A 26,186-nucleotide genomic window follows, 5' to 3' on the forward strand; every position below is an offset into this window, starting at 1 on the left:
GTGTTTTTCTTTGGGATTTTATTCTGTATTAGGTCAACACCTGGGGTTATTCTACCTTAAATTTCTTTGCTCCTATGAGTCGTTATGCGAGCAGTGGGAGAGGGCCTCTAGCAGCATCTATAGAGTTCAAACAAATGGTCAAGGCTTTGCATGCTGCAGGAATTGAGGTATTAGGGAACAATCTTGTGTGCTCATTATCTATGGAGTGACGTGAGCTTCTTTTTTTTTTTTTTTTTCAATTTTGAAAAATTTGTTATTTATTAATTATAAAGTATTTTGAGTTTTTGCAGGAGAGTTTGGGTGTGATCTTTTTTTTTTTTTTTTTTTTCAGTTTTGAAAAATTGTTAGTTAGTAATTATAATGTATTTTGAGTTTTTGCAGGTAATTTTGGATGTGGTCTATAATCATACAAATGAAGCAGATGATAAGATCCCCTACACTACTTCCTTCCGTGGGATAGATAATAAAGTGAGTCCAACGAATGTCCTTGTGCTTTATCTTCAACTTTATCCATAATGCTAGACTGTTTGACTTCAGAAAAATCGTAATTTCTGATTGTTTGGGTGTATTTTGGGTCACTTCTAAACCAACACCAAACTAGTTCCAACCTACATGAAGTACCGAACTGGACATGAGTTTCTATGTCTTCCCAACAACAGGGGAACGAAGCCCAGGGACTGACATCATGACCTCCTATAGCCAAACAGGTCTTTAAAAGGCAGGTTTACATGGGGAATCAATCATTGGTATTCCACCATCTGTAAAATACGGTCACCAACCAAATCGGTGTTACATCTTCTGATTCCCTTGCAAGAAAATTTCCGCAGAGTCTCCCTTTGTCTAAAGTCGATTTCCACTCAACATTTCTATTTTCAAAATGCACTTTAATCCAGTCGAACCCTGAGGATCTAGAGCCATACACTAGGGTTATGAAGAGAGAGAAAATGAAATCGAACAAGCATATATAAAATATACAAAGGACTTGGAGGCACAAGATGGCTTTTGAGAGTTTCTTTTGGATTCTTCAGGAGGTAGGGGGAGCCCCTATTTACAGAGTTTTGAGGCTAGGTATCTGAGGAATTAAACGATGTGGGATTAGGATTCAAAATCTGTGTATAATTATAATAGAGAATGCCCATTTTTGATGTTATTTAGTATATTGCCCATATCTTTCATACCATATATCATTAGGAAAGCCTTTTTGATTCCCTACGAATGGAACAGGTCTAATGTGCAAATGACTGAGTTTTCTTGGGGTGAATTCTATAGTATAGGGTATCAGTATGGATTGTTCTGGTATTTTGGGGTGCTACAGTGTACTGGAGAGATCCCATAGGTGATTGGGAGTTCAGCCTTTGGTTTGAGATGAAGATACTACCTAAAACAGGTCCAGAATACTGAGCCGAATCTCAGATGTCTATAGTTCCTCAAACACTTCAAATATATTTTGAAATGATAACCAGTCTAGGTTTGGGTTGGGATATCTTGGTTCTTTCTCCTCTTACAATCAGAGTCATGTAACTAAATTTCCAAAAGCGAAATGCACACCCCAAATCCATTGATACAGGGTGCATATCATAGTTGCGGGGATCTTGGTCAAGGGGTGGCGTTCCCCTTTTGGAATCTCGATCCAGCAATCCGGGAGCTGGAGCCCGAGCGGTACTTGCTTCCTCCCTTAAGGGAATCTCGATCCCTATCTATTGGGATCTCGCTTCCTAATGTAAAGGGATCTCGATCCTTGACTGTGAAGGATCTTGATCCCTATCGATGGGGGATCATGACTCCTCAAAAGATGGGCTGCATTCTGAATATGGTGGGATCTCAGTCCCCTAGAAATTCTTTGAATTTTTTTTCTTCCCATCTGTCCCTCACCTATAAGCTTTGCTGTCTCACTTTGTGTTTCCACTTTCCACCATTTGCTTCCTCTCTTTCATCTCTCACATAACAATGATAACAGTTCTTCAATTCCCTCTCTCACAAAGCAACCCTATGTGCATAGAGCTATAGACTAGGGGAAACCCAACAATCCCTCCATAGATTAATCATCCTTGATCTATCTAGTTAAATATGAAAGATAATCTTACTAGGAACTGCAACTGCCTATCAAGATTTGCCTCTTGGAACTTGAATATCCAAGACTTCTCTCCTATGGTATAGATCTGTACAACAAAGAATATAACAAAATCCCTCATGGCATAGCTCTCTAAATTGTAGGTGTAATTATCTCCATTTTATAAATACTACCGATTACAGAATGCTCTACAGATATTCAGTACCACCATCAGCCTCCAAAACTTCAACAAAAGAATGATTAGCGTAAGTAATCAACAATTCAACAATAACAAATTTTTGATAAGAAATGATAGAAGAAAACTTCCAAATATTCCAGCAATTCATCCAAAATAACAAATATATTTGATTAAAAATAGTCAATAGAGTCCCCAGTTATCACCTAAGCAGGTCACCGGCACACAGTTTATCACTTTATCCATAGCAAGTACATGCTTATTTGATAACGAGATCTTTTCTCCTTGATAATTATATTAGTAATTTACTGCTAGAGAATATGTAAGAAGTTCAATTCTTCCAAATTAAGAAAGAAAAGGAAAAGAAAATGTTTGCTGATGATGGAATATTAAGAAACTCCTAACTAATATCTTTAATCAAAATTCCAACCTGGGAGTGCTTATTTGACAAAGCTTGAGTAGTGCGCATCTAATAGATATCAGTGTGCATTAGCTCATAAGCAAAGCAAGTTGCAAACATCATTAAAGGACCCCCAGGGAAGAGGATGATGTGAGGAACTGTGTAGTTGACAATCATCTTCATGATAAACATTGAATTCAAAGTCTAAACATGACCACCAATCTACTTGCATAACAATCCAGTCTCAGCAGCCAAAACCTGGCTTGGGGCAATCATATTGTCATGCATGCTTAGCAAACTGCTTATATCGATGCACTGCTGCCTCATCCTCAGGCTAGCTGGCCGCTGCCACCACATTTTCTGACCAAAAATCTCTCAAAACCCCAAAAAATCAGATCCCAGTACTCTGTATCTCCCTATCTCTCACCGCCCTAAACCATGTACTCCCATTAGGGGTCCATGAATCCATCCTACAATAGAGATCTCCAACTACTCTCTCTAAAATCTCTGTCAAATACACTGTTTATTTTTGCCTCCTTGAACTTGTGTGAACTACTTAAGGTAGTAAAACACTTGGAGATGTGTTTTTTAGTGTTTTTGATTAAGGTCTATGGACGTAAGTATCAAACACAAGAGATTGGTATGCCTCATTCAAATATGTAGCACGAAAGGAGTGTTCTGATGAAACCTGATCTTGGTGACCTTCGTCTCGATAATGTCCAATAATATGGTGTATCGCATATGATGAGGATCTCATGTTAAAGTCTCCAAAATTTGCCAAGAAAATGTGTATTTTGGATATTTGTCGGATTTTGATAACAACCTTTTAGTTGTGTTTTTTGTTTTGGATAAAATCATAGATGGATTTTATGATTTGTCTTGTGGTCATAACTTGACTTGGTAAATAATTAAAGGTGTATGTGGTAAAATGATTTTTGAAGACCAAGTATGTTCTTTTGCAATAAGATTGGACCATTTATGTTGAAATATCCAGGTCTATGGATATGGTTTTGAGAAGACCCCATAGTCTTGCGAGGTCCACTAAGTCCTTATGAAAAATCATTCTATATCGCCATGCTATTTTTTAATTATTGCTTGTGAAAATATACCAAGTCAAGAGTTTTGCTAAAATAGAAAGACCTTGAGTCATGAAAGTATTTTAGAAAGATGGGAGAAAGTGTCTTTTATCTATACAATGGTTTTATTACCCATAAGTCTTGACTCATGTTTGATATTACTGATTATGTGACATGTTAGTTCTTTAGAATCCTTGATTACCTAAGACCATGAACCATAGGGAATGTTATAGGATGTCCATCTTGTTAGGCCTCCCTGACACATGTTGTGTGGATAAGATAACTTGGTTTGTATGGATTCACAACCAAGAGACTAGTGTGGTTGAACCTATGTGGTTTTGAAAGGGTTTGGCATATTGCGAAACCCAAGGGTATTGAGTTATATTTGACATGAGACTTGCAATAATACCTCATTACATAGGCATGAGAATGCGGATGAAGTACCATGTTATGATTGAGTGGGAGCTGCTACAGTTCCACAATGTTTCCGTTGCTTGGATAGTCAGATATACAATATCCATATGGAAGATCCAAATAACTTAACATTCCAGTGGCAAAACCTGCTTATGCTTGATGAACTAGCCGGAACAACATGCTATAATGTTGCCCACCATGGAACTTGAATATGTGGCATTGGTTGTCTGGCTACAAAAGGGAACAACATGATTGAAGAACTCCCTTGAGCTGTTGAGATACAACCCCATGAGATGAGGGTACGTGATGATCTTCAGCCACAACGAGAGTCCATGATTCGCGATGCGACACAAAAGATGGACTATGACCACGTTCGGGATGCGATTCGAGTAGCAAAGAGAAAGAGGCCTCTTGACTCCCACAGAGGTTATATCCATGAATCCTTGGAGAAAGGATTGATGGCAAAAACGTTTGCCTTGATATGTAATGAGCATGGGAGAGAATAAGTGAAATGCTTGAGAGAGAGATTTTATGAGACTAAGGAAGAGAGAATGTAAGGCCTTCAAAGGCCAAGTGGGAGATGTTGGGTGTTTGTGGCTATTAAAAGCCTTATAAAAGCTTGTAATCAATATTTGAGATAGTGGAACAATGAACTTTAGTGGGAGTATGGTCCAGAGGGACCGAGAAAGGGAAATGTTATTTGTCGATACTTAGACTAGGCTTAACGTGCTAGGCCAGTTGTGTTTGAAAAGCCTTAAATATTTGAGCATAGAGCACAACCGAGGAAGGTTAGCAGGGTTATCCTTTGATGAGGTCGGAGTTGCCCAGGGTAGTGAGCCAAAACTATGTGACCCTTGTGTGTGATGATAGACATGTAGAGATGAGGGCCAAAGCCTCATCATTGAACCATCACATAGCATGTACATATGATAGCTGTATTGGGAATGAGAATCACCATTGAGGGTGATGCGTGTACATGTGTGGGAGATGACCCCTTTGCACCATAGAGTTGTAGTTGCATCAGGTCTGTGTGACTTTGGAGTTGTCTCTAGGCGAGAACCTGTAATCCATAGAATGAGATTGTGTCCCTTCACCTATTGGCTGACTTTGGTAGCTGAATCATGAACCCTTGTGATGGTCTGTGGGTCATGGGAATTGCTGGGTCTGTTTGAGAAAGTGAGTGTGGATTATAGTCCACAGCAGAATATAAAATGCTTCAGCAAATTAATAATTCCTTAACCTAGTTGGATCTGAATCCCATCAAAATTATTTAGAATTAATTATTTTGATGTTAAATGATTTTTTGATTGATAGTTTGAATTTTTAGAAGTCTTTAGATATTTTATTTTCTCAAACTGGATTTATAAACAGAGAGAAATAGAATTTTCAGTATATTAAATATTTAGAGAGAAAAATGAAATAATTGATCTTTTCTAAAAATCATTTTGCTATTTTTATTAAAACACATAATGTATGGGGCCCCACAATAATTTTACATAGTGGTGCATGGGGCCCCCTAAGGGCCCTATACGTGGCACGCTTCACTTAGTGGGGATTTTTTCCTAGTTTGTAAGGTTGTAAAACAAGCCATTCAATCAATAAAGAGAAAAAGGAAAGTTTGGAAATAAAGAGATTTAATTCTCAAGTTTAAGGATGTGTAGAAGAGAATATGAAAATAAAAGATTGTCATATATTTTCCATCTTAAATTTATTTGATAGGATTAGATTAAGGAAGCTGAAGGATAAAGTTCTAACACCTTTCTTTTAATCATGATGGCTGATCTAAGGATTGTATGGCTAAGATCTCTCACCCCACAGGTCTCCTTTGATCAATGTTCTGGATCTGTTCTCTATAAGGATGGCTAACCCTAAGAAACCCTAACTCGAGAGAAAATCTATAAATAGAAAACATATGGCTCCTAATTCTCTACACCTTGAGCTCTCTCTCTCTCTCTCTTCCTCACAAGGTGACACGCTACCCTCTCTCATCTCTCGCTAAGATCTCTCATCTTTCGCTTGCCTCTATTAGGAAATTTTAATAAGAGAAAAAGGGGGCATGCCCCAAGCTTTGTGAAAAGGGGGTTACCATATTAGGTATTGAGACCTAGGGTACTATATTAGGTATTGGGACCTAGCCTACCACACTCGGTATTGAGACCTAGGGGACTATATTAGGTATTGGGACCTAGCCTACAACACTCGGTATTGAGACCTAGCCTACCATATTAGGTATTGAGACCTAGGGTACTATACTAGGTATTGAGACCTAGCCTTCCATATTAGGTATCGAGACCTAGTATACCATGCCTAGGAGTTGAGGCTTAGTCTTGTGATTGCTCCACCATTGCTCTTTGATTTGAAAGGGTTGATAGCTTGAGTTTTCCCATACTTTAAAAGATTTGAGAAAGACCTTGATCCAGTGCGCTATCGGAGGAGGTGACCTGGAATGAGGTGTGCAAAGTCCAGTTGAGGTAATCTTCTGGCAATTTGTTTTCTGTTTATGTAGTTATATGCTTCAAGATTCCAAGATCAAGTTTATTCAATTTGGTTTGTGAAATAAAGAGTTGTGAAAATGACAAGAAGTGAAAGTCCTTGGGATTCTTTGTTTTTTTTTTTGTGGTTCTCATTATGTATTTGGACATCTGTAAGTAATCCGGGTGGTGAAAATAAAGAAAATAATGACAAAAATGTTAGTCTGTATACACTTGCTTGGGTTACATTGTGCAACTTTCAGATTTGTGAACTTAGTTGAACTAGTTTTGTGTTTAAGAGCCTCGTATTCTCCCACGATTTTCCTACTTGATTTGATCTTTAGATCTCTGCAAATCCTTCTATGTTTTAAGTATATATTAGTAGATGCTTGGCTTCCCACTCTTGGGTTGACGAATTTGGCTGGATTTTGAGATATGTCATCACATGTGACCCAATGGCACATAGCTAAGACCCAAGGCCGTAATCCGGTTACTCGAAAGCTCTGATCGGCTTCCCATGTTTATGATGCATTGCACACTTGAGCATATATATTTTGTTGTGATAGAGATCATGTCATGTTGAGTTTTATGGAGCTTATTGGTGTATAATTTTGCCTTGTAATTTTGAGTGGTGGAAAATTTTCAAAAGCGCCCTATACATGTGTAGTTTGATGAAACTCTTTGTGTAGCTTGTTTTGTTCATGGACAAAGGACCCTAATTGCGTTGTATTGTCTAATTTGAGTGTATTTTAAAATCAATCATTTGCTGTAGTCACAATGACCTTGTTGTATTTTCATTTTGAGAGTTGAATTCCATGTGTATTGTATAAATTTCAAGCTGCATTGTCTTGTTTTTGTCAATATTGTCTCTCCAAATGCAAGGGATTTTGTTTCTATCCACTCCCATTTACCAAGTTATCCTAAGTTTGAAATAAATTTCATATATGCCATTTAAAAGTGTTTGCTGTGAACTTTTGAAATTCAATGAAGAATGAAAGGGGATGGTGGTGCCCCTAATGTGATTGTGAAAATACCTTCTAGCCATCCTATAGGATTAAGCTATTTCAAAAGATTCACATGGGCTCAAGCCAATGGGGTGATGCCACACAAAAAATAACTTTAAAATATCATTTCCAGCGATGGATTAGGGTTTAAGCCATAATTTTACAGTATATACCCAAAACCCTAGACACATGTGAATGAGGCCACGAGTTGTAAAACACCATGTGACTAAATAAATCACTTAAATTATAAAATCTTTTTTGTCATTTAAAGCATTATAAAACACGATTGAATAAATATACAAAAGACAAAGGACACACCATTGTGTTTAATGTCATGCTGATGTCAGCCAATGGTGGGCCTTGTGGGATGCTACATGTCACCCTATGGCCACTTGGATGGCACTTGGGGCTCCCACTTCTTGTCCTCAAATGGAATTTGGGTCAAACAAATTAAATGGATCCTCTTTTCTTGTTCTGAAATATTTGCAAAAAATCCCAAAATTTTTGTAAGTCATTTTCTATCGTAAATACTCATTGTGGCATCAAAATAAAATTGGACAATTGATAAATTAGATCTTTAGGTTGAAATCTAGGTATAGGAGTACTCTATTACTCTTGTCTAGAATGACACTCCATTCTCTCAGAATGACACAACAAGCCTATGTTCCACAGTTTGTGTAAGGGATAGGGGTTTATCAAAGTCACCTCAATCAGTATCCCGTCATTCTTGGGTGTCAGTGGATTAGAAGTGCACCTTTAAGGACATATATACTGAGATCCTCTCAAGGCACTTGTGCACACACTCTTCCTAGTTGGGTCACACATAAAGAGTGGCTTCCCATGCGACTGTGGGGCACATGCCTTATCAAGGCATTGTCTCATGTCCCATGAGTCATGACCATCCTATACAAGGCCGTTACACTTAAGGTGCTCGAGTTTTAATCTCTTCTTGGTTCTTTTAGTCCTGCCCAACACATAACCCAATTTTAATCTCTTCTTGGTTCTCTTAGCCCTGGCCAACACATAACCCATGAGGCATATAAGTCTAAGTCTATCCTTGCCTTGAGATGACCCTCACACCTCTAAAAATCAATCCCTCTCGTTCACTGGCATTTCTTATTGCCTCATGTACTTGAGGTATATAATTTTAGGCCCTAGTGTGCCTAGCGCCGAGAATCACGATCTCGCATTCACTCCTAGTGAGTGAGGGAATCTTGGATTTAAGGCATTGAGATACCATAATTCCCATGGCGGGATACTAGAGAAAAACTGTTCACACACTCTGAACGGAATGGTGCTGTTCAATGTTGAAAAATGAATGTACTATGAATCAAACTCCAATCTCTTGTTTGATATTGTCATTAGCTATGTACTTTTGATTATAAAATGCCAATTTTTCCGAGAATTCTTTTGATGAGTCTCTTACATGAAAGAAATTTGATGACTCATTACTTTTTATAGTGAACTTCCTCAAAAAAAAAAAAAAAAAAAAAAAAAAAAGAGACAAGAAAAGAAATTTTAGGACTCATATTTGGTTTTGTTCCTCTGGTCTGTAGTGTGACTGTGCTGGTCTAAACATATTTAGTCCTTGTTAATGACATTTACAGCTTTTTATAACTTTGTAGTATGGATGCAGCCTTGGGATAGAGTGTATTTTAGGATAATGTGGGTCTTGGAAGAATATATGTAGGAATTATATGTATTTTTGTTACATGAGTTCCACTACCTTTCTGATATTTACCTTATGCATTTTTTGTGCTCCATACTTGATTGGAGATCCATGTATGTGGCTAGCATCTTGCATTTTAATTTATAAATAATTGCAATCCTAAATTTATTAATACATTCAATTTAAGTAATCATGAAATTTATCTGTTGATATGTTTTCATAAGGATTTTTGTGCAATCTATCATTAAGCTGTACGTTTATGGAATTGACCTCGTTTGATAAGATCTCATTTTGACTAAAATGTTTTACAGGTTTATTACATGTTGGATCTTAATAACTCCAATCAATTTCTCAATTTTTCAGGCTGTGGTATGTTCTGTCCACCTTCCATATGACTTATATGAGCTGAACTTTTGAGTCGCCATTTTGATGACAAGCTGAATGAGAGACTATAGAACGTACCTGATATCATGAATAATTATAATGTATTATACTTTCAGAAAAAGAGTTGTAACCTTTAATTGTGTCCTTTTGGGGGACAAAAAGAAAACTTTTAGTTATGTGGTTTTTGATCCTTATTTATTTATTTTTGAATTTGTAGACTGTTGTTAAGTAGTATAGAAATATACAACCGTGAGAAGGGGATGAAGTGCTCAAAAACTGTTGCCCAAATCCCCATGGTGGTGCTGCATCCTGTTCCCTCCCTAGCTAGGGCGTCGACTGCTACATTGATGTCCCTAAAAATATGCCTCCATGAGATGTGAGTAGGCCTGAAAATATGTGAAATTTTGTCAAAGATGTGGATCATTCTCCAGGGATACAGTCCATTGCCGGAAGCCCAAGAAATGATGTTTTTGGAATCATCCTCCACCACCAGTTCGGGATTCCAGCTGGTGTTGAAATTCCCAGCACCTGCTAGGAGGACAGGAGATACCCGTCGTGGTGGAGCCAGCAAGGCTGATTGAGAGGGAAAGGGAGTGAAGGATGCTTCCATCGTTCCTTTGAAAATTCCCTTGATGTCAGAGCGGCCTAAGTTGCCAAGTGAACAACCATCAAAATTGAGCTTAGTTCTGGCGGTGTCCGCAGAGAAGCATGTGAGATCTTGATGGGCCTCAAGTTCAAAAGAGCCTGCCAACTTTGGTGAAAATTAGTGTGGGGGAAATGTTTGAAGGATTTCTTATCAGATTTTTTTGCCCTCTCTATCAACCTATCGACTGTGATTTCTCCCCTCAGAAGGTCCTATTGTTCCTCTACAGCCAAATTACCCACAACTTGGCAGACATAGATGTCATGTAGAGGGGAATGCTGGATTCTGACCAAGGCGGGCTGAGGAAGGTAGAAAAAAGGTGTGGGATCGACTTTAGAGTCAACCACGATCAACTGAAAAATGGAAGCAGGTCGTTTCAAAGGGATCTGGCAAGGTGGCAAGCGATGAACAGAGGAGCATTGGTTTCTTCTGCCTTCAAGCACATGACGCATCTGTTGGGTGTCGGAAGACCCCTTCTTTGGAATTGGTCGATGGTAGAGCTATGCAACTAAAGACTTGGATTTTGGGTGGGATGAGAGGGAACCAAGCTTTTGCCACAATTGAAGGAGGAGCTTCTGGTAGGAAAGGGTGGTTGGGTTTTTGTGGCCATTTAAAGGCCTTATGAGAGCATGTATCGAAATTTCACGATTTTGGAATAATAAACTCCAATGAGAGTATGGTCCAGAGGGACCGAAGGTGGTAATACTGATGCCATGACTCAAACTAGGCTTGACGAGCTAGGCCGAGTTGAGTTCTAAAACCCTATGATACTTGAGCATATAGCACAACTGGGAAGGATTTGCAGGGTTATCCTTTGATGAGATCGGAGAGATGCCCAGGGTAATTAGGCAAGGGACTTTGTGTGATCCTTATGTGTGATTAGTATTCCTGAAGGGACGAGGGCCAAATCCTCATCATGACCTTCACACGACATTATACATATGTTAGCCGTATTAAGAAGTGGACACTATTGATGGTGTTGCATATACATGTGCTAGACATGGCCCCCATACACCAATTGTGATGAGTGTGCACAGGTTTGTGTGACTTAAGCTTGTCCCAAGGAGGAACTTGTAGTCCATAGACTAGGATTGTGTTCTCATCACCTATTGGCTGGCTTTGGTAGTTCAATTATGAACTCTTGTGATAGACTATGGGTCATGGGAACTATTGGGTTAGTTTGAGAAAGTGAGAGTGGGACATAATCACCAGTAGAGATGGAGCGCTCAAACTAAACAACATTCAAGTCACAATGCCTAACAACCTATAGGGGCATGAAAGAACAACCAAAGCTTCATGAAATAAGTCTTATAGGAAAGGATTACCTTACTATAAAGTTTCAGAGATAACAAAAAGAAGACTCCAAAACACCAAGGAAAGGGTCACCTTAAGCTCTAAGGAAGGGCCACCAAGATTGCACCTCAACCGAAGTGAGAGATGGGAATGAGGAGGGATGGGGCCTCTCTCACTTTGTTTTTATCTGCCCCCCCCCCCACATCCCACATCAAAGCAAAAGACAAAAGAAGGCCACACGTTGGGGGTTTAGGGTTCCTCTTTAATTCTTTAGGATTGGTGCCTGAGTTATATTTATAACATGGGAGACAGGGTTTTGAGTTGGCCTTTAGTTGGATTGAATCCAAACCATACAATTAGAGTGTCAACAGCTTGGAGAGGGGCTTGATCATAACCTTCTAATCCACACCTAGCTATCATAGATGTGTGGCTTAGATTTCTCCATCTTTATACCTACATGTGTGAGAACAACTCCAAATTTCCCAAATAAATTAATTCCTGAATTTCATAAAATACCATTGGCATAACTGCCCTTGCTTTTTGAATAAACTATGAGAAGAAAATTTTATGGAGGGCATACCTCTCAAGTCTATGCAATACTCTTCTCTCTCTAAATTCAAATTCCATTTTGATGTGAAGAAGGTTTTCTCTCTTAACACCTCATCCCCCTTTCACACATGTGGTATCATAAGCTCACAAAAGTGTGCAATGAGATGAAGACACCATAAAAGTCACTTTAGATATAGGTTTTCCATGGCTTGAGGGTCCCAAAATTTAAGGAAAATGAGACATTTTCCTTAAAGTATCAATGGTCTCATGAAAATATCCAAGGTTTCACATAAATCACTACTCTCACATGTCAGTGGGTGAACAAACTTGCAAATACCAAAATAGTCCAAGGAACAAAGAGGGGGGCGTCCCACGCCAAGGGCTGATGTCACTCATATGTCCGTGACTCGGCTAATGTGTGGCAGATGTTAGCAGCCATATTCCACCTCCCATTGGGGCCCATTGGCCATTTGGGCCCCATGGGGTGGTGCCCTTATGTGTCATTTACCTCGAACAAAGGGTGTCGGTGGGTTTCCAAGTTCAGAAACTTTTTCAAAAATTCCAAAAATCATTTCTGCAATTTTCATTAAAGCAAGGTTTGGAAAAAAATTCTATTTTAGGAAATTAAGACCCTTAAGGAGTTCATTCTTAACCTCTTGGGTAGTCCACTTGGCTTGGTTTGGAAGCCCTAGGTGCTTTCTCAAAATTAGCCCAACGAGCCCATGACCCAGAGTCTCAAGCTGGGGCTTAATGTTTGGCCCATCAAAGCTAACCTGATGGGCGACTGGGTCCCAGATGTAAAGTGGATTGCAGGAGGTCCCCGAGGATATACACTCTTGGGATGTGAGGGAATTCTCTCTAGCACGTGCATCTCTCTCCTTATTGGATCTACCTAAGTGAGAGTCGCTTCCCATTTTGCAACTGTCATATGTACATGTCGTGAATGGTATTATAGTAAGGGATTTGGCTCATGTCCTCTCAGCGTCGATCCTTCTTACACAGGGCTCAATCACATACTCACGAAAGCATATCTCCATCCACATGAAGTTACTCACATTATCGTAATGCCCTGGCTTGTATCAATCATGAAGTGATCTCACCGACATGTCCAAAGGAAACCCTCAAACCCTTCTTGGTATAATGTCCTTAAACTGAGCCTCATAATCTGGTGTTTTAATGACTCTATGGACACCAACTCTGGAACCTAGTTCGCACATATTTGACAAGTCGCACATCCTTGGTCACTCCCACTATGGCCAAGAACCAATAATAAAAATAAAAAACTTTGGAACCCGACGATTGACTTGTCCCTTGAAATAACTGGCCGATTTTGTCAAAGAACTGACTTGTTTTGTCAAGAACCGGTTGATTCCCGATTTTGTTTGTGAACCTGACCGGTTCTCATTGATTCTGATCTAGATCGGCTGATTCTTGGGTGTCGTCTGCTTTTCATTCCTTGTATAAGATTCAAAGTTAATTCGGGGGACAGTTCTTTTATGGAATCATGGTTGGATAACTAATCAGCCCCCTTGAAAGATACTTGGCTCAATCTCTTTACCACAACTAGTAACCCCAATGCTATAGTCGCCCAATATTTTAAATGCAATGGCCTTGATCAGAACTAGAAATCCACCTTTTGGGGACTACTTCATGACCATGAATACGAGGATCTAATAGCCCTCTATGACAGTCTAGCCTACATTTTCATTATTGGACATGATCAGACATGGTTGAATGGGCTAACAAACACACAGGCGGCCTCTTCAGTTGCTTCTTGCTACAAAATTATTCACCCTGCCTCCTCCCACACACCATCCATACATAATAAAGCTTGGGTCACACATCCTTTGAAAGTCCAATCCGTCACCTAGCTAGTGATCTCCAATCGAGACATAACTTTAGACTGCCTCATGAGTAGAGGTTACAACCTTACAAATAGATGCTCACCATGGGGAGGAGAAGAAGACCCCCACTTGTCTGTTTCTTCATCGTAAATTAGCGTCTGAAGTTTAGGCCAAACATTTCAAAGACTTTAATATGGGATCCATTGAACATCTTTTCTTTTCTTAGTCTCCTAGAGCTTGACAGGTTTATTTCTTTGGAGGGCCTCCATCTTGTCTATTCTTTAGTCTATATGGGGGAGAGAAATCCCCAAATCTTTCAAGAACTCAAGAGATTTGCATGTGCAAATGTAAGAAGAGCCAGAGATCTTGTGATTGTTTGGTTCAATAACAGCAAATGTCTCAAAAGCTTCTCGAAAATAGATTTCAAATTGATTTGGCAGGACATCTTTCAATCTTTTCCAAAGAAAGTCTCATGGTCTAAAGCATGGATCCCCGCCCCCAAGGGTTTGTAAAGGACAACATAGATGGATGCTCATTGGGGAACTTGGGTCCATGCAGCACTCATGGATTTAAATACTCGAATTTAGACTTCTATTCCATCCATTTTAGTTTAGGCAATTCCATTTGGGCTAAGTGATCACTCTCCTTGTATGCATCAAAAGGTTCAATCCCAGTTGGGGGAACCAATTGCTTGTTGATGGAGATTCCATGAATGTTATGTCATGGGCTTCTGGTAGGTGACATTGTCCTTCGAGACTAACCCATGATTTTCTTGACATTACTCTTCTGTCATACCTGGTGGGAGGCAGACTTTAGACTTGATACGCTGGCCACAGATGGTGCCACTCCCCCACACATATCTAAGTTAAGCACAAGCATTGTCTTTGTGTTGTCTACAGTAATGATTTTTTTGGTTAGAGCCCCAGTTTGTAGGATGCTTACTGTTAGATCCCCAGTTTGGTGAATGCGTGCTGGTCGAGGAGGAGAGCCATGAAAACTCCCTTGATCCAGCTGGCCTAAGGATGAGGCTGCATCATGATGCATGTGGTGCATGTATGCCAACTCCTTACATATTCACTCCCATATGAGAGGGTTGTGCAAGCCTTGGTTCAAACGGTGGGCCACGACGAACAAGGCACAGAGGTACTGCATGACACATAGATGGTGCATAACAAAGAGAGGGTGCATGACATAGAGGTGGTGCTTGACGGTGTATAAGGGCTTAGGACACACAACTAGGTCGGCGCACGGCGAGGTAGTGTGCTACACCGTGGCCTCCATGGCTTGCTTGGGCTGGGTGGGTGGGCATATTCGAATTCAAATCTTGGCAGGCTAATGATGGCATGGCCAGGCAGCGTCCTAGGGTTGGCATGGCTGATAAGGAAGCGTGCAATGGATGTCAAGGCCTGCAGGGGCCTGTGACAGAGGCTTGCAATGGCCATCGTGACATGCTGGGTGCATGGGCATGTCCATGGTCACTTGGCATGGCGCAGCAAAGGTTGGCCGCCAAGTGTAGCTTATATATTGAATTTCAAATGTTGTAACGGGGGTCTAAATAAACCCCCAGGCCTATACCCTTGCTAGGCATCCATGGCAGTATACATTGTAAATGTAAAGAGCTTGAAGAAAGTTGGGCTCTGGTCCTTTAAACCCTTGTGTGCCTGTATGTGTAAATTTGTGTGTGTGTGCAGTGTGGTATTGGGAGTCGAGGGTGATGTGCTCCAAGTAGACCACAATTGTGAGCTAAGACTTCACAACATGGCTAAAGAAAAACGGAAAAAAAAAAAGAAAGAAAAGAAAAAAAATAAAAAAAAATAATTTATATATATAATTGAAAATATAATAGAAAGGTCTCAAGGGCAGAATAGTACAAGACAAGAGAAAAAGGCTGTATTATTCAAACCCCCTCCAGAAATAAATGTAGATTCAGCTTAAAAGGGATCAAGAAAAAGGAAGAAAATAAGGAATTGGTCGATGAATTAATTAAGAAACTTTCCCAGTTGAGTTTGAAAGACAAAAAGGGAAAAGGGGTAATAGTTGAATCAGAAGCCATGGTACTAGAAGTAAATTCAGCAAATAAGGATGAGATTTTGGGAATAGAGGAAGCCTTCAACGAAGATAGTTCAAATATCAATAGGATAGATTATGGGAAAAAATGGAGACCTACTGCTCAATCAAGAATGTACCATACTAGGCCAACCCCAGTAGATATACAGTTTGAAGAAGATTTGGTTTCCCATACTGTATCCTACTTAGGAAGGACAATCGTTAATTGGAATATTGATGGGATGTCTGACCATCAGATACTCGATACAATGAAGCATATTACAATGTATGCCACTGCCTGTAAAGTAACAGGAAATCATGACTAGGAAGTAGCTAAGGCTATTGTCTGTGGGTTTACTGGATGGCTACGAGGCTGGTGGGACTTTCATATGAGTGAAACCACTAAAATTCAAATATTAAATGCTACAAGACAATGGAATATAAAGAATGAATTCAATCAAGATATTCCTCATAGTGAAAGTGATGCAGTCAACACACTCATATATACAATAACTCTCAATTTTGTGGGGAGTACTTCCTTGTTAGTCAGAAGACCTATTATCAAATCTTAGATGTCCAACATTATCTCATTATAAGTGGTATAAGGATGTATTCTTTTCACGCCTCCTAACTCGAGAGGATAGTAGTGCGGACTATTGGAAGGAAAAGTTCATAGCAGGATTACCCTATTTGTTTGCTAAAAAAGTGAAAACTAGACTGAAAAATAAGAATCAAGGAATAATCCCTTACTCTCTTTACACTCTAGGAGAGTCTGCAAAAATTTGTGCAGAAGGTCTTGCCCTATGCACTGATTTAAAACTAAAAAGGCAGTTGGATAAACAGAGAATGACATGGAAAAAGGAGTTAGGAGATTTCTGTGAACAATTTGGTTACAATACTGTACCCTCATCTGATAAACTCTATAAAAGAAAAAATAAAAATAAAAAGCATAAATTTGGGCAAAAGAAAGATATTAGGGAAAAGTTCACTAAGAAATTTGCCCCAAAAGCCAAATTCAAAAAAGGGAAAAGAACGCTTCCAGTATGTTATAATTGTAGTATTGTAGTAAGGTAGGACATTATAAAAATATTTGTAAGGTTAAAACGAAAATCAATGCCTTATAGCTGGAAGAAGTAATCAAAACCCAGATATATGATATACTTCAAATAGAAGGTGAATCAGATATGGATACCTCAAATTTTGATACAGAGTCTCTTATAGGAAGAATCGAGGATGAAACTCTAATCTTTAGTAGCTCAGACTCTGAAGAAGATATAGAAGATTGTCTTTGTAAAATGGTTAAAAATCTTTGCTCAAAAGAGTCTGCTTACTTCTCTTCTCAGCTTTTGGGAACTCCTCTTGAAGTCCGGGTAAAATTCGAAACATCTCAATAGTTTATTCTTGCTTTACTTAAAACCTTTTATAGGTTCTTCCATCCATGTTCTTCAATAAATCTTAGTGAATGTCTAATCTCAATCTCTTCTTTTCTGCTTTATAAAACTTCTCTGTTTCTAATTCTTGAACTTCTTAGTCACTGTATATCCGGTGGTGTATCATAAACCACTCGGAGAGTTGTGTAAATGTGTGACTGTAATCTTAGTAGTCTGCCTACTTACTGTCCTGAAGAGTGGAAGCTCTTCACCAGCTTCTGTATTTGTACTATGTAAGTCCCTGTTTTCATGTACTACCGTTCTTGTAGGTTATCTGCTTGTATTTCCATAAGTAAATTTTAGAATGCAAATAAAGTTTATCTTTAATGTAAAGATTAGAGAAATTACATATACTAATTGGATCGTACTAGATATTTCTCCTTTCTCTTTGTTTATTCTAATAGCTGTGTTAGTTTATTTCGGGTTCATTAGACTGCTTATGTGATTACTATTGATTATATAAACCTTGAAATATTCCTAGAATTATAACAAATTCTATCTTGGTTATATATATATATATATATATATGGAAAAAGTTTATATAAGGTTGCAACCTCAAAATGTAGAACTACGGATGCACCTAAAAAATCTATTGGAAAATTTTATTTTAATGTTGAAAAACACATTTATTGATCATCTCAACATCGAGATATGACTATGAAAAAAAAAAGATTGGAGTCCTAAAAATAGTGCATCTTACGACACATTATCTAGATCGTCCATTTTCAAGATTTCATATGTTTATGAATCTACTTGATTTTAACCTTTTTTGGAGTTTAAAATTTTACAATTAGATATGAAAATAGATTTTGAGATAATCCTAAGAATATTTTACATCAAAATTATATGTTATAATAAAATTTGAAGGTCCTCCTTAATTGGATTGTTTAAGGTTGCAATCTTATGGAAATCACACCCTATATATATATATATATATAAGTAATGATCCTATGCGACCCTCCCACACCCATGTGTGTAGGACCCCAAAGGATCACAATTAAATTTGGCATAGATCTCTAGAAAAGTCAAGTCCCACACCCATGTGATAACTTTTTTAGAGATCTGTGCCAAATTTAATGGTGATCCTTTGAGGTCCTACATACATACGTGTGGGAGGGTCTCAAAGAATCATTACTATATATATATATATGTATATAACATTTACCTACTTGATCTCATGTACTTTTTGTTTTTGCTGTTTCTATGCTTCTTCACCTTTTTTCTTTTCTCTTCTCCTCTACTCTCGCATTGCCCCTATTTTTCTCTTTGCTTTGCTACTCTGCCCTGGTCACTCTCTCTCCCTCATGCAAACTGCTCATGCAAACTTTCTCTTTGTTCTCTGATCTCTACCAAACATTCTACTTTCCTACTTTCATCTCTCGTCCGACATCTTTTTCCGCTCTCCTTTCCATCCCCGTTTCTCCACCATTGTCTAACACTTTACTCTCCCACTCTCTTGCAGTTTTCTTTTCTCTAGCTCTCTCTTAACTTTCTTTTCCACCATTCTCGACCATTTCTCTCTCCCACTCTTGTGTTTGGTTTTGTCGTATCTCGCTGCTTTCTTTCACTTTAACTTTCTCTCCTTTCATTTCCCCACTCCTATCCCGCTTCTCAACAAACTCTTTGCCGTCCTCTCTCTCTCTCACCTTCTGCTCTTCATTTCTTTCCCCACTCTCTCTACCGGTCTCCCTCTTTTATGCTCAACTTTCTGCTCTTCTTTTTCTCGTTTTTCCCTCTTAGTTTTTTGATATACGATTGGTGGTTATACAGTCAGAACACCCCGTCTGTGGGATTCGTATACTGACATCTCGTGGGCTTTTTGTAAGAATATTTTTAGATGAATCATGATGCCCCCAATTCTCCAAAAAAAATATAAGAAGAATCTACTAATATAGCTTTATCCCCAAGTTAACTCTGTCATACATGTGTTTTGGATATGAGACTCTTGTTTTTTGATACAGTAAATTTCTACATATGAAAATGCCCTAAGTTATGAAAATAATGTTTTTATTTCCTTTTACTTTGTATTTCATATGATATTCCTCATTCATATTAATCTGAGAGGGATGCTAAGCTGTTAGAAAATAAATCCAAGTATCTTGTTTCAGGTTTAGAAAGTTTACTATAAAATATTATCGGTCATCTAACACTGCTAACCTGAGTGTACTGCTTTTGTCTTTTTTTATGTTATGGAACTTTCATCACCTGATTGTTGTGCAAAGCAACAAGTTTTCAATTGATTGTTGTCAGGAGCAATCATGGATTTCATTGTCATAGAAACATTTCTATCTTGTATGTATTTCCGTTTACTTGTATTATATGTTTTTCCCCTGAACCATATGTTGGAACATTATAAAATATCAAAAGAATTGGGAATTAATCTATCACACAAAATGTCTATTATTTTTGTTAACATTTCTTTGGAGTATTACCCATGTTTTACTTTGGTGGTGAATACCCTTTAATATTTTGATGATGATTTGAGGTGGCTAAGGAAGAATACTCTTAGTCTCTATATGCACATCTGATGAAAAATATGTGCATGTTGACTGTGTTTATCAATTATACTTATGCCTTCTTGTGTTTTCTTTTTTCTTACACAGGGAACACCTTGAACTGCAACCATCCGGTTGTGATGGAACTTATACTTGATAGTTTGAGGCACTGGTATGTATGCTAGAATCATCATGAAGATTTTCGAGATAACTGCAAGTTAGAACCATTTCTTGGTTTGAAAAAAAGAAAAATCTGAAACCCGTACTAGATTATATCATGGCAGCTGTTTCAAAAATTTGCTTGCTCTGTGGACGCTTCTATTGCTAATCTGAACGGACACTGTTAATTCTCTCTGCTGAGTATCTTGTAGGTAATGCTCCTGAGATGACTTTTCTTTCATTCTGATCATATTTAAACACCTTTTGTTGAAGGTCATGAATGATTTTAGAGTTTAGATGCCACAAGGACATAGGAAGCATTGGGAAGTGTTAGTTCAATTATTAGTGCCTTGATGTTAAGTGTTCATCTAATCTCAGCTCACCTATTGATGCTCACGCATTTTTGAAATTGATGGGTGATTAGTTGCGGAGGACATTATATATACGCATTTCTTACACATCATAGTGTGTTTTAACCTCATGATTTCCATGATCTGTACATTCTATATTTGCCAAAGAATGAAGAATATATGAACATTGTCAAGAGTACTAAGCTTTAGATAATTGTTTGAATTGTTGGTGTTGCATGATTTAGTGGCTTAAAACTGATTTTCCTGGGTGCGGTGAAGTGAAAGATGGAAGCAGCGATGGATCTTTGTAACCTTGATTAGTCAATCTAGATGCACCTTAAGATGAACTCAGGTATGACACACCTTAAAATGAAGTCAGGTATGTCATAACTATTCATAATTATAGGAGCTGGCTCTACTATATAATTGCAATGATAACTGGTACTATGATAATCCTCCACATGGCAGTTAGAAGATCTCTATAACTGAAGTGGCTCAAACCCTATAGGGAGTGCTCTAGCTGCATGATTTAGACAGAGAACATTCTTTAACTTGCCTACCAATTTTTATTTCCATTACCCTTCGGGCCTCGGAAGATGGTTAGTGTCAAACCTTTTCATGTAAAGTAGATAGAGCTGAAGTTGAGGCTTCTGGATGGTGACCGAGCAAATATTTGAAAAGAATTATGATCTAAACTATAGGTAGGCTGGGCTCAGGGGGTGTTCCTAACTATAGAAAAGTTGAAATGAGTTTGAGATCGTAGCTTCAAGTCAAGTTATTCGCCTAAAAGAAGGAGCCAGATTGGCGGGCAGTTCAGGCTCGTGGAGTAGACAGTGAGTGGAGTGCGTAAGCACAGAACGAATCGAAAAGCACCAAATTTGATGACTTATTAAGGGAAAGACGAAGTAAGAGCATGCTATTGGAGACCTTGCAACATATGTCGGGGAGGCCTCCGTTGATTGTGTACGAACAAAATACGAGTCCAAAGGCATGGTCAGAAAGGGTTTAGGTAATGGAGATATTGACTCTTCCGGGAAACAGAAGATCAAAACGGAGTGATGAAAAAGTTACGAGTAAGCGAATGGAACCAATGGTGGTGCAGCCATTATCGTGGAAATATTCCCCCATGGCACACCCAGAATATGGGGCCAGAGCTGAGCAGCGGCGAACTGGAGAAGGGGGTTCAAGACTTTTGATTGCTGGACCATTCATTTTTAGTTTTGAGATGCGGGTTTGGAATTGAGAAAGAGATTCAAGGCAGGCCGCACAACAATGTACTCGCAAGACTATCAACCAACGAAACTGCGTTACATGGCGCAGTGTTCGCTCTTGAAGAAGGGGGAGAAGCATGTCGTACAGTAGCATTGATGAAGTGAGGCTGGGTTTATGTGGTCTTTGGTGGTATGCTGAGTTTCATCCATCAACATGTAAACCATCACAAACATGTAAACCATCACTAATAAGTTTGGATACCCTGACACATTGATGAATGCTAGTGCCCATGCAACATCAAACAAGAGTTAATATGCAACATCAAACGAGCAAATAAATTTTGTTCATGCAACCATATATTCCTCTGAGTTGAGTTCTGTAAGTGATTCTTAGACATCTAGTGCGAGATGAAAGAAAAAGCTTCTAAATAACTTTAAGTACTTTATAAAGGCAATGAAACCTGGATGCTTTAAGCAAACTTTTCTAATGACACTTAGACATCTCAATGATGATGAAGTAGTAGGCATCCAATTGACTTAGTACATCACGAGAACAACTACATTGTTGTCTTTAAATTTCTTGTTCCTTTATACAATCATCAATCCTGAGTAACCCATTGAAATTAATACCACCATGTTTTAATCTGGAGTTCAAGATGTCTAAGTTAGCTTTCCACGGTGTACTCGAAATTAGATATCATGCTGCTATTAAGTTTATATGCAAGTTGGGAAAGTAGTCAATCAAAGTGCACTTTGGGAAGGAGAAACTCTGAGGAAATTGTTTTGAGTCTCGTAAAATCTCATGGTTCACTCCAAAAATCTTGCTTGGGCCTTGGCTTTGATGGATTGAAAACCAATAATATGTTGATGTCCCACCTAAAGAGAGATTTCAACAGTTTAAAATTTGCAGTTTTGATGTATGTAATTCCATTGTCTCGAACATTCTGGATTGCAATTTATCAAAGAGGGAAGTTTATAAAAGCCTTCAATGATAATTGATTTGATTCCATACGAACAATTGTTTAATTTGGAGAAGCAGAAAAATATGGGACTGACTTGTTGGGTTTTTGTGGCCATTTATAGGCTTATGAGAGCATGTAACCACTTTTATTATAGAGGAACAATGAACTCCAGTGGGAGTATGGTCAAGAGGGACCGAAGTTGAAAATATTGATGCCAAGACTCAAACTAGGCTTAACGAGCTAGGCCAGTGGAGTTCTAAAATCCTGAGATACCTAGGCATAAAGCACAACTGAGGAGGGTTTGTAGGGTTACCTCTTGATGCGGTCGAAGAGATGTCCATGGCAGTTTGCCAAGGGACTGTGTGATCCTTGTGTGTGATTGGTAGGCCTAAAGAGACGAGGGCCAAATGCTCATCATGACCATCACATGACATGTACATATGATAGCCGTATTGGGAAGTGAACACCATTGATGGTGTTACATGCACGTGTGAGAAGTATCCCCCATGCACCAATTGTGATGTGTATGCATAGGTCTGTGTGACTTAGGCTTGCCTGTTGGGGAAACATGTAATCCATTGACTAGGACTGTGTTCCCATCACCTATTGGCTGGCTTTGGTTGTCCAATCATGAACTCTTGTGATGGACTATGAGTCATGAGAACTACTGGGTCAGTTTGACAAAGTGAGTGTGGCTCATGTTCTATTAGAGATGAAGTGCCTCAGTATTTTCGCAATTTTCTTAACAAAGTTGGATCTGATTCCCATCAAATTAATTAGAAATAATTAATTTGATTATAAATGATTTTTAAATTAATAAAATAAAATTTTAGAAGTCTTTGGAGATTTTATTTTCTCAAAACATATTAATAAATAGGCTTAAACTGCATTTTCAGGTATTTAATAATTCAGAGAGAATAAAAATACTAGCTGTTTTCCAAAAATCATTTTATTGTTTTTATAATTACTAATACACATGGGGGCCCATTATTCTCCATGGGCCCCACTTATAAAGATCATGTGGGGAGGTGCGTGGGGCCCACTAGTGCCCCATTAATGGCACGACCCACTTCTAGCACTTTCTTTCTATTTTGATGGCATATGTGATGGGCTATTCAATCAATTGAAATGAAATAGGAAAGTTTTGAAATGATGGATATTTGACTATTCAAAAGAGGCATGCGTAGAGATTTAATGAAAATAAAAGAAAGGTATATTATATTTTCTCTACCCTAAATATTTGACGGGACTAGGTTAAGGAAGCTGAGGGATAAGGTTCTAGCACCTTCTATTAGATCATGATGGTTGATCTATGGATTGTAAAGGTTAAGATATCTCACCCCACAAGTGTCCTTTGATCAATGGTCTAGATGGGATCTCCATAAGGATGGCTTAACCCTAGAAATCCTAACCCTAACCATAAGTCTTTAAAAGATCCTTTTTGGGAGTTTCTTTCTCTACCCCACAAGACTCGCTTCTCTCGCTCGCTTTCCTCTAGGTGGCATGCTACCCTCTTTGTTATCTCTCTCTATCTTTCTCTCCATCTCTCAAGCTCTCTAAGGAACTCAAAGGGGGGGCACGCCCCATACATTGAGAAAAGAAGAGAAAGCCATTGTTCCATATGCTCTCATCCATTGTAGGGTTTTAGCCTTAGCTTCCCATCAATTGTGAGATCCAAGAAAGGACCTTGATTCCGTGCGCCATCGGAGAAAGAGACCCGGAGTGGGGTGTATCAAGTTCAATTTAGGTAAGCTCTGGCATCTACTTTTACTTTATAGTTTATGTTTCTCCCAAGTCCGTGATTATGTGATTTTTGGTCATGAAATAAAGAGTTGTTAAAGTGACAGCAGTTGAGAATCGAAATTTGTGTTCTTATTTATTTATTTATTTATTTGAGCTTACATTGTAATCTTTGGACCTTTGTAAGTGTGCTAGGCGGTTTGGAAAAATAAAAAATTTAAACTACATAAACCGTGTTAGTTCATGTTGCCCTACTTTCATTCCTCATCTAAGCTCTGAAATGGGTTACATCTGTACAAATTAAGTACTGTATGATCTTATCCGACATTCGGAAAAAATTTATCCAGGAAAAACTGATGAAATGGGCAAAGTAAAAAAACAATAAAATTGAAATAAATGAAAGCTACCGTAATATTACGTTTTTAAGCAGCTCCCATGGCCTTACAACAGGCTTCAAAGAACTAGAAATTGAGAAAGCATTCAGTTCCGGTTGCTCTATTTTTTGGAAAAGAAGCACGATATGCAGAGTGCTTGTAAACTTAGCACATCTGTAATGGAATTCCTTTTTTTTTTTTTTAATTGCTCAGGACTTGGAACTGGTTGTCAAGTCCACTCTAGTGAGTTTTTAATTTTAAAACTATGGCTTCAGTAAAAGGACCAGGAATATCCCAGCTGAAAACAGGAAAAGAATACTTTTATTAGATATACTAGATTTTAGAACGGAACCTGTGAATAAATAGGGCTCTTCATACCCTTAGCACCAGAGAAGCCTGATAATGCGGGAGAAAAGTCCCCGATGGTGTTGTGAACTTTTACTTTTTATTGTAATATATGGAAATAGGTATTGGTCATGTGCAGGAGGTTGGAGCATTGATTTTTATAATACTAGGTAGGATCTCCAAAAGTAAAACAAATATGTGGCTGAGATTCATTTTACATAAAATCACATGTAATATATTTCTTTGAACTTCTTCTTCCGGCATGGCAAATTTGATTGATATCTGAAGAAAATATAGTTCATAGCCCATTTCCGCATTCATTTTTTGGGGCTCCAATACTTGGATTTTTAACTTTTTCTTAGCAAATGAATAATGAATTGTTCTTATTGTTTTCTGAACACTTCTTTATATTACTCTATTTTCTTTATTGAAGGGTTATGGAGTATCATGTAGATGGATTCAGGTTTGACCTGGCAAGTGTTCTTTGTCGTGGGACTGATGGCTCTCCATTGAATGCACCTCCTCTAGTCAAGGTAAACTTTATAATGTCCTTAAGGTGGCTAACAGCAGTTTAGGAACATATTTGTTACCATTGAGAATGTTACTACAAGAAGAAGAGGGAGAGATGGGGAGGAAGATATGAGAGAAGAGAGAGAAGAGGAGAAAGGAGCCCGTGTTGGAGAGAATTGAGAGAGGTGGCTGGAGAAGATCTTTTCTTCTTGGGGTTAATATAGCCTCCTCGCACCTCTTATTGTTATTTATATTAATAAAGATCAGTAGAAATTATAATAATGCCGTTATGAGTAATCTAATGAAAATAATGTCCTTTTTTTAAATGACAAGAATGCTCCACAATCTACGGTAAACTCTAGTAACTGAAAAATAATCACATCTTTTAAAACTCAAGCTGGAGTATAAAAGTCAGCCATGCGCAGCTTGGAACAAATCTGCCAAGTCTGGTTATGACGAAGAGCCTTGGTGAATATATTAGCCAATTGATTCTTTGACTTTACATATAGAGTTGTTATCTTCTTATTTGATCCTTTCTCTCAATTAAAAGGACAATCCACCTCAATATGCT

The 26,186-nt window shown here is 38.4% G+C and overlaps 1 protein-coding gene across 9 annotated transcripts in view; it reads left to right on the forward strand.

The window, feature by feature from the left end:
• The window catches only part of ISA3 (isoamylase 3), an 88,823-nt gene that overhangs the window by 17,253 nt on the left and 45,384 nt on the right, over positions 1-26,186 (forward strand). For 3 of the 9 annotated variants that reach the window (XR_016054213.1, XM_006827861.4, XM_088864974.1), the window contains 5 exons: positions 33-167; positions 382-468; positions 9,592-9,649; positions 20,073-20,136; positions 25,539-25,638. Coding sequence is in view for 2 of the 9 variants with exons in the window: in XM_006827861.4 (XP_006827924.2) it covers positions 33-167; positions 382-468; positions 9,592-9,649; positions 20,073-20,136; positions 25,539-25,638 (444 nt within the window). In the remaining 7 variants the exon portion in view is untranslated. Of the gene's footprint in view, positions 1-32; positions 168-381; positions 469-9,591; positions 9,650-20,072; positions 20,137-20,233; positions 20,336-20,718; positions 20,826-25,538; positions 25,639-26,186 lie in introns of all 9 variants that reach the window. The other 6 variants (XR_016054217.1, XR_016054220.1, XR_016054214.1 and 3 more) reach the window with 4 other exon arrangements.

The sequence above is a fragment of the Amborella trichopoda genome, chromosome 4 (assembly GCF_054954075.1).
Source record: "Amborella trichopoda isolate Santa Cruz 75 chromosome 4, AtrichopodaSantaCruz75HAP2 v2.0, whole genome shotgun sequence".
In the NCBI taxonomy this organism is placed as follows: Eukaryota; Viridiplantae; Streptophyta; class Magnoliopsida; order Amborellales; family Amborellaceae; genus Amborella; species Amborella trichopoda.